This window comes from Galendromus occidentalis, unplaced genomic scaffold (assembly GCF_000255335.2).
Source record: "Galendromus occidentalis unplaced genomic scaffold, Mocc_1.1 scf7180000077450, whole genome shotgun sequence".
NCBI lineage: Eukaryota > Metazoa > Arthropoda > Arachnida > Mesostigmata > Phytoseiidae > Galendromus > Galendromus occidentalis.
In genome coordinates, this window is record NW_003805438.1 from 1,090,706 (window position 1) to 1,100,384 (window position 9,679).

The following is a 9,679-nucleotide window of genomic DNA, read 5'->3' on the forward strand; positions in this document are numbered from 1 at the left end:
TTGATGATTCTGAATAGCGAGACTTGGTTTGAAAGATTCCTAAAATTATGTAGCGCAGATTTGCGCTGCGAGGGCAGTATTATAGATATTATAACTCTCCTTATCCTATTTTACTCCGAATATTCCCCTCTAATATCGATCACTCAGAGCTCTGACGGAGAACGACCATGTAGAGCGGAAACGGCGAGGCTTGCAAGAGGAAGCTTGGCACCTGAGAGTGTATCGAGGTTTTCGGAAACATGACGGGTGAATCCATCCTCCGGGAAATGAGGGCCGATCACGTCAGTGTTGCTGGAACTCTCCGACTCGAGCTCGTTTGGGAGTGAAAGAAAAAAGGGTGAAACTTGAATTGGCTGCACAGCGTTTCCGAAGCCCCTCATTCCGAAATGAATCGGACCCCGCATGGCCAGTGCTGAGTTGCATTAACTTTGTAAACATCAGATGTATCTACGACAAAATAAAGAACTTTTGTGATAGAAACTTGATCTCTCATTGCCGGCACTTCACCGTTTGAATTACCATGCCTGAATTATCCACGATTTGGAAGCGGAAGGTTAAATGCCTTACTTGCTCTGAAATGGTTTGGTCTACCGTAAGATATACTTAGGTCGACGATATTCTTAGCTCCGAGATCCTTAGTACTGCCGGATCGGCTCCCCTCGGATCAATACATGTAGCACCTTCTCCAGACTTCGAACAAGCTCCCATCAGCCCATCAACGATCTTATTGCACCATTCGAAAAAGATCGGAGAGACTTTTTCTCGGAGCTAGATATCGACGAGGACTGTGACTCATCTGGATTTCCCCCTCGATCTCGTGAGCAGGTTAAGGCATCAGGCTGCGCCTCCCGTTTGAAGGAGCGTAGGTGCTATACTACTATGCGATACAGCAGATGATCGATTCGCTGGAGCTCCGAAGCTCTGGATACTTCCATGAGACTTTTATTCATAAGGGGAATTCCCCCAGGATGCAGCAGAGCTCTAACGATCGCCGACTACCACAAGTGACTTCTCCGGATAAAATCGCATAGAACCGACGAGCGTAATGGAGGCCGTGAGCTGTGGGGGAGTTGGACCACATTACTTTTCGCGCCTATCGGCTGGTGGTCCTCACACTCCGAGCGTGCCCAAAGAGCGTATGGCTGCAATGCAATAGACACACCATACTAAAGCAGAACGAAGACATGAAGTCTACGTTTACGATGGGATGCTCGATCTGAAGAATAATTTTGATAAGCTCGGCTTGCAATAAAGGAGACCCAGCTCTCGCTCTACGGCGAAACTTCAATGCGTCTCGATCGGTCTTCGTATTGCACACCGAGAGCCAGCGTGCACGCTAGATGTTGTTCGCCCTCCCTGTGCAGCAGAAGCGGGTACCGAGTGGAGCAACATGAGTCTTTGCTTTTTTTCAGAGGGACGCGGAGCGCTCTGATCTCCGGAGGGTCCATTAGATGGTCCCAGCATGATTCCCTGCCTCGTGACCATCACATGAATGTTCCGCGAATGATTTCTCCCTGACATGATTTCGATCTGAGTGAGAAATGACGATCTCTGTTGCTAGTGACACCGTCGAATCCATCGAAGTCGCGTCCTGGCTCCTTGTGGTGGAGGTGAAGTTCCACGATGAGTTGATCGACTAAATCGTGGTGGGTATGATTGTTCGATGAAGAATCTTGTACAGCGTTTCGCGTAGCAGAAGCCCTGAGAGGTTTCGCTCGCAAAACAGGAGCTCCCACCAGAGACCGAAAGTCAGCCCGCGAGAGTTGTTGGAATGTCGCAACCCTGAGGACCTAATTGATTTGTCCTGGCAAACTTGTTTAGGTGAAGGGGGAGACGAATTGAGCGAGCGGTGGACCGAACGCTCGGATGCATGCATGCGTGCCTGCAAGCAAGCGGCCAAGCGAGCAGGCGAAGGAGTCAGGCAGTCGGGCGGTCGTCCGCTCATCCTCGGGTCCGTCGTTCGGTCAGATGGACGGAGTGGCCCACGGAGTCGGTGCTCGCTCTGACAGGCTTCGAATACTCGAATGGCCTTTCGCCCCATTCTACAGCCGTTTTCGAGTCTCGGGCCCTCATCGCTGCTTGTGGCGGTGGTCGTGCCGTCGCCGCCGCATGCGCATGCGTCACACTCGAGGCAGAACAGGCAAGGGCCGTGGAGGAGAGATGGCTCAGGCCAGGAGCAGAGTTCGGCCATCAGGAAACCACTAGGACGCCATATTGAAATTTTATTCCACAATCGGTCGCTCTGTTGCCTTGCGTTTCGAAATCAAATGTTGTTCAAGTGCGACGAGAGCCCGAAAGGCGACCGGAATCGGGGTCCTCCGTGACCCCGTTAGTGTAGACTGCGAACCATTCAACCACATACCGCCATTACTACAGCATTTCTCTTGCGATAACGCTACCAGGCTTTTCAGTGTGCTCGGTTGTCAGATGAGAACTGTAAAGAGCAGAGTGTGTCTCCGAGAGCAACACCATGTGCCACTCAGCTACTTGAACACACACACACCCCTGGTAAAGTGTCCCAGAGCCGAGCTGGAAGCCAACAAGGATCCAGCGCTGCCAGCGAATAGCAAAACGTATGACAACAACAACGAGAAGTGAGCTCGGAAAATAGAAAGCGAGAACGAGCGAGCGAGCCAGAGAGGAAGGGAGCCGTCGAGCTCGTGGCTCGCGAGCCCATCGGGTGCTTAGTTCTTCTGCTACGAATCGGAGCGAAACCCCCCCTAACGAACACAAGAACGGAAGCCAGCCGAGGACTTCGCGACAGCGGACTGCATCATTGCGTCAGGAACTCACCACCCCGTCATTTCGCCAGGCTGGCCGTGCCCAAGCAGGCGATCGCACGGCAGACTCAGCCCCCGGCGAGGCCCTAGGGCCCCGTGGCCCGTGATCGCTGCGGACGGGCCGCCGTCAAGTGCGAGCTGAGACACCCAACCCACCGAAGTGAGGTGGGTCCGCATGAGTGTTCCAGAGTGAATAGACAACGAGCTCGGCCCCCGAGCCCTCAGAACGTGTCGACCGGCGTCGTCGTCCTCTTCACATCGAACAGAGGCTTCCGATCTGTCGTTTTCGGACCCGACTCAGGCTACTCTGGTGGCCGGAGTCTCCGAAGGACCGGTAGACAGACTGGCAGACTGACAGACGGGCGGAATCGCCTGAGCACACACGATGAGCCCGGGGGCACATTGAGCACCCGTCAACTTCGGCACCATTTGCCGCACTCAGCCTAACAACACCCAGTCACGGCCCGTCTGAATGGCCACCGACGCTTTTGGCGAACAGAATCTTCCCCTTGACGAAATTCCGCAGGCGGGAACATTTCGGAACCGACCGCAGGTGAGTTCTCGAGGGGGTGCGATTGGGGAGAAATTGCATCAAACGACCACGCTTCTTACGCGCGCTGAGGAATCCTTTCGACGCGGGCCCGGGGAAGATGATTTTCACAGTAATCCATACCCAATGCGCGTGAGCTACCGGCCGAGACGAGGAGGCTCGGGTCAGTCATCCAGTGCGGTTTCGACGTCTCTGGATCTGAGATGGGCGCGACGGTGATTTTTTTCCGGGGAGACCACCAATGACGCATCTACGAAGTCGAAAAATTCGACTCCAGGCTGAAGCTTCCTGGAGCCAGGCGTGTCCTGGACAGCTCCCTGACAAAAACCGTGATCAGCAGCTAGTGCGCGAGAACCACGAGCGAGCGGAATGAAACTGAATATGGGACAGGCGATTCCACATGATCCCTCTGTCCACTCCGCATTGCCGGAGAACCGAACGCAATTGTGCAGCAAAAACCGCTGCCGTCGTCCCATTGCACATGTGGGAAGATTATTATGAGCTGCGAGTAGCAGTCAAGCAGCCGCGGACCACCGCGGCGATTCGCATTCACTGTGCGCCCGAATCTCGTGCGCGCTGCTACCACACTCTCAGTTGGGCTGTGAGTTGCTCTTCTTTTTCTCATAGAATCTGGCTGGTCGGCCTGCCCGTGAGCCCGCCGGATAGATGGCTGGCTGGTTTGTTTCCTCCTCGTCGGAACCCGCAAGCTGTGTGTCTCCGAAGCCTGTTCTCCCTCTCGGCCACCAGCTCGTTTCCATTGACTGAGAAGAAAGCGTTCGACGACATCCGCGGCTCGAGGGAAGCGAGGCTCCTCGCATTCGAGACCTGTGATAGATGTGCCTGATTTAGACAGAGAAAAAATTGAGGGCTCCTCGTGGAAAATGAATGTGGCAGACACCGGATCGTGGATGAACTTGAGAAGGTTGCCGAACAGTGCTGATTCGTTTTGAATTCACAGTATTCGCACCTACCACCGAGGCGACGAGAACGTTCAAGAAGGCTGGATGGGAACCTATCCGATAGTTCAAGCAGTTTCGTTAGGCAGGTGAGTACCTACCCTTCAGCTGTGATCATCGTCATTCGAATGAACAACATCGGATAAGGGATGCTTCTCCTTTCTTAAATCTTTCTCTCTATCACTGTCATCCATCCTCTGATGAGACGTTCGAGCGATCAATCTATCGATGTATCTATCATCCAATCTTCCGATCGATCGACCGATCAGCTATCCATCCTAGAAATTTTCAAGCCACCTACTCACCGACCCAGTCTCTGATCCCCACTCTTTTTCGGGATGCCCCCCGTTTGTCTCTTTTCCCCCTACTAATGCGGCCGGCTATTGTACTCTCGTTCCGATACTCTCGGTCAGGAGGATGATGATAATTATCATTATTATTATAGAGAAAATGTTTCTTCACATTATTATTCCTCGACAATGCCGACGGTCGAAACCGCCGTCATGCCCTGATGGTAGTGGAATGAATTGATGAGAGAGCGCGCGGTTTCCGTTACGGCTGCGGCAGTCAGTTCTTGAGTGGGATTTCAGTGTTCACATCGCTTATGTGATCCGCGGTTCCTCCCGAGTCGAAGTTTCTAGGTAAAGGGAACTCGAGACCGAATCGGGATGATTGATCATTTCGAATCGGTGTCGGGTACCAGCGTTTTGTGTAGCGGTACTGAATGTTGAAAGCTCGTGCTCGAACCAATCACAGCTCGGAGCTCGATCGAGTCCGAAAGTTGTGATGACGATTCTACGTCTCGCTAGACTGTGTCGCACGATATGCACGTTTCCTCACCGGCGTCACACTCTTCAGCGTACTGGGTTCCGTCGACGTGTCCGTTACGTCCGTTAAGTTCACGGTGTCCTCCTCGTGTTGTCGATGAGACTATCCTATCATAGTTCGTTAGCCCGAAAGCTCGGAAAACCGTCTTTTTCACCGGTATAGAGGAGCGCTGGCGCTGGTGAGGAAGCGCTCGATGTTTCCCTACGACGAATCACCTACTCGCGAAGGCCGGCGCGTATCGACGTATCGTTTAAAAGAGCGTTCTGTCTATACACCTGTCTATCTGTCAGTTTCGTAGGTTGAGTGAGGGATTTCTTTGTTGACTTTTGCAGTTGCTGGTATACGGTTTAAGTTAACCTGGACAAAAATCCCTCATAAAACACCGGAACTCATTTCATCAGGACACTACCCAATCCTTAGCGGCAGCCTCAGCAGCATAAAACTTGCTTTGCATTCCTTTCGCCTGTGCCCTCCCCGACGTCTGAATCGAATCAATTCATTGAACACCGATTGGATCGTTCGATCGAGCGACAGCGAATCACTGTCGCACGCGACGCAAGTGGACAACCGGCAGCGAGTCGATCATCTACTCCGGCTCAAAAATCTTGAACTCAACGTAGACTCGAGCCGGTTGTGCAGGTGCGCCCTGCTGGATCCCGACCGTTCTGGCGGACTTGCTCGAAAATCGCCTACTCTCGAAAACTCTCGAAAGCATCCGAACAAACGACCATCCATCATCATCAGCGATCCTATCGACGATATTCCTATTTAGTATCTGCGCGAATCAAGCAATAAGTAAATCAAGGAATCCACGAGAATCGAGCACGCACATTGAGACCAACTCAAGTCAATTCAGAAGCCAGAATGCGACGGGAACCCTACGACAGGAGCCACCGGGCACCTCTGCTTACAAAGGTGAGACACGGCCCAACACTCGAGAAGGAAAATCTAAACGAAGGCCGAGGGTTGTTTGTTGTTTTGCGTGATGACATGCGAATTGTGACTAATACGGAAACGAGAGCGAGAGAGAGAGGAGATAAACTTGAGGAGAACGCTGACGGACTCGTTCGACCGTACGAGAAAACGGCTCGAGAGGAATTTGATCGACACGCTGAGTGTTTAGTGGATCGGTAGTGACCGCGGACTTGGAAGCTTCAGAATGGACACGGAATGATGCCCTCGCAAAAATTCGGTCGAAGAGTAGCTCGAGAAGAGTCTTTACTGAGCGCTGATCCGGCGGTCGGCGCCGTTCGGACACCTACCATCGTAGGATGGCAGCCTGGTTTCGAGGGAACACCGTGCATCATCGCATGAAATCGGCTTCATTTAGGAATGAACTCGAAATCATGAGCGGATCGAAAAACTCACCACACACACTTCGACCGACGTTCATGCTCTATGGCAGCGGAATCAGCAGCTGCTTGTCGGGTTGTTGATCCTCAAGCTATGTACTCACGATTAGGTTCGAAAGTTCCGCTTCGCATTGCTGTGACCCGAGAGAACGTGCTCGATGTCTTAGATATCCCGTATATTATAAGTAGTCTAGCTGTGGTGTCTTACGCTTCTAGACCTGCATTCGCTCTTCGTCCCTTCCTCACTGTTTCTTCCACTGCCTTCCGTCTTCTGAAGAATGTTTGCATGCGTTTCCGTTTCCTTCGACGATGAGGTTGTTCATAAATTATCGGTCCTATAGCCAAACTCGATGAGAGGGGGATTCGCTAATGAGTACAATCGTTCCCCCGAACCACAGGGCTCTGCAGAATCGAATTACAGTCAGCCGTCGTCAGATTTGAGTCTCGACGAAGAACGGGAGGCGCTGAGGCGGGAGACTGAAAGGCAAGCGTTACAGCAACTCGAGAAAGCCAAAAGTAAGGCGGTAGCATTTGCGGTTAGAACCAACGTCGCTTATGATGGGAACGCCGACGACGACTCACCAGTGCACGGATGCGCCATCTCTTTCGGTAAGCCGAGTGGGCCTGAGAAGCGACCATGGATCGGGATCGAACGATCGGATTGAGCCAATGTACGCCGATGAGAATCGACGTCGTACGCCTTCAAGGTTAGCGATCTTGTCTTTCAGGCGTCAAGGACTTCCTCCACATCAAGGAAAAGTACAATAATGAATGGTGGATCGGACGTCTAGTTAAAGAAGGGTGTGATATAGGTTTTATACCTAGCCCAGTTAAATTAGAAAATCTTCGACTGCAACAAACCCAAACGAGAAACACTAAGCTCTATTCTAGGTTCGTAGGGCAACGAAATATATTCGTGCACGACATGAGGGACAAGGGTTCGATATGCGATATGCAATATATATGTCCCGCACCGGAACTGCCGCATCGAGTTCCATGAAGACGACGACTGAATGTTCGATGATTGCAGAGGTTCAACACCTCCGACACCCGACCAGAATGGCCTTGACAACCAGATGGGAGCGGATGACAGCGATAGTGCACGCGGCGGAGGGAAAGTCGGTGCGTCGCTTACGACGCCACCGCCGAATAAGGAGAAGAGAAAACCTTTCTTCAAGAAAGCTGAAAACATTCCTCCGTACGACGTCGTTCCATCGATGCGACCCGTCGTGTTGGTTGGGCCATCTCTCAAAGGCTACGAAGTCACCGATATGATGCAAAAAGCGCTTTTCGATTTCCTCAAGCACCGCTTCGAAGGGAAGTACGTAACGTGGAGTTCGCGCGCTCTAAGCCTTCAAAATCTTCATTCGATCACGTCCGTAGACTCGAGCGTCTCTTCCTTCCAGTTATTCTTGAGAAACGATTCCCCTCACGAGCTCTGACTCATTCCAGAATTATCATTACTCGAGTAACAGCGGACATCTCGTTGGCGAAGCGGTCATTACTGAATAACCCTAGCAAACGAGCCATTATGGAAAGATCCAACTCCAGATCTTCATGTCTAGCTGAAGTGCAGAGCGAGATTGAACGTATATTCGAACTATCCAGAACCTTGCAGCTTGTGGTAAGTTGCGAAGCGACTCGCGATGGCTCCTCTGGACTACAGCCCCCGGATATGACTCTACGATCCCCTCAGTATCCATCATGATGATCTACCTGAGAATTTCTGTCGATGTACCCTTGACATTGACCGAGGCATTCGTAGATGACTTTGCCGACGTTTCCGAAGGAGAGACAACAGATTCCTAACGCGGTTCCTCTCGTTCACCAGGTCTTAGACTGCGACACCATTAACCACCCATCTCAACTCGCGAAAACATCGTTGGCGCCTATCATGGTTTATGTCAAAATCTCCTCGCCAAAAGTGCTTCAACGATTAATCAAGTCTCGAGGAAAGTCACAAAGTCGCAATCTAAACGTACAGATGGTCGCCGCTGAGAAGTTAGCACAGTGCACTCCGGTACGAGACTTCGACTATGAGCTCGGAGAGCCGTCGTGATCAGAATTGGCAAATCGCCGTCCATTCATCACACAAGTGTTTATCATCGCCCCGACGGTGAGATGCTCTCGGGAGAGGCTAAAGCGAGGTATTGTTGTTGCAGGAGCTTTTCGACGTGATATTAGACGAAAATCAATTAGACGAGGCATGTGAGCACTTGGCCGAATTCCTTGATGCGTACTGGCGAGCCACGCATCCGCCCATCATCGTGCAATCGCTTCAACAGCCTCAAGCCAGCAGTAGTCACGTACCAACTCGCCATACGACGATTCAATCTCCGATAGACCACCACACAAGCTCCGGGGCGCACATGGTAAGGCCTCAAAGTCCCCCTAACCACCCAAACCACCATTCCCACCACCACCTCAACCAAAGACACGCCCCACGCCTTGAGGTAATTACCCTGGAGTTCCTCCTTCCTCAGCAACGAACCTTCCTCGAGAACTTAGCTAGAATACCTTCCTTGGATCCTACCCGAAACCATGGAACGAACGAGAGAGATAACGAATCATCGTGCATTTGCCAGACTTCCCGCCATTGTTCGACACGGAGCCTCACGGTCTCGACCGGGCTGCAGTCTCTAACCCTTGCCGTACCTTTCGCAGATTTCATCGCCGGGAAGTGACGATTATAATCAATACTACTCCCAACAACAGCAACCACATTCTACAGGACGAAGTCAACACGAACAGCGAGGACCACCTCCGCCGATTCCGACCTATCACTCGCAGGGATACGACAGTCCTCCGATGAGCCCCCCAGAACGAGAACCGCCTCCCAGAGGGCACGGTCACAGCTCGCACCAGAGGGACTCTCGCGGTTACCCTCCGGCGCCTAGCCGGGGCTACGCAATGGAGCAAGACGATTGGTGTGATCGCGATCCGTACATGGACGAATATCCTGAAAACCGTAGAGAGAATTATCCGGTCAACGTGCTATAGTGTGCGGCGAAGCGCCGTTCAGAGGACGACGCACCAAACTTCTTCTACCCGTTCGGAACAAAGGGAGGCTCCGGAAGGATTCGTCGAACCTGAGAAAGCATTTTTGCTGTCTGAAGTATGGAACAGGACCGACCAACGAACTGATCGACGACAGTACGACCAACAAAACCTGTAACGAAATGACATTCAGACTGGCAAGCAGACAAACCAACA

General features: G+C 52.0%; 1 protein-coding gene across 1 annotated transcript; it reads left to right on the forward strand.

Moving 5' to 3' along the window:
* The first annotated feature begins 3,252 nt into the window (after positions 1–3,252).
* Positions 3,253–9,466, forward strand: Ca-beta (Calcium channel protein beta subunit). Its single transcript, XM_029111564.1, has 9 exons — positions 3,253–3,333; positions 4,289–4,375; positions 6,865–7,075; positions 7,195–7,357; positions 7,497–7,787; positions 7,919–8,090; positions 8,298–8,486; positions 8,629–8,919; positions 9,131–9,466. The coding sequence occupies exons 1-9, from the start codon at positions 3,253–3,255 to the stop codon at positions 9,464–9,466; spliced, it is 1,821 nt and encodes a 606-aa protein (XP_028967397.1).
* Positions 9,467–9,679: the final 213 nt, after the last annotated feature.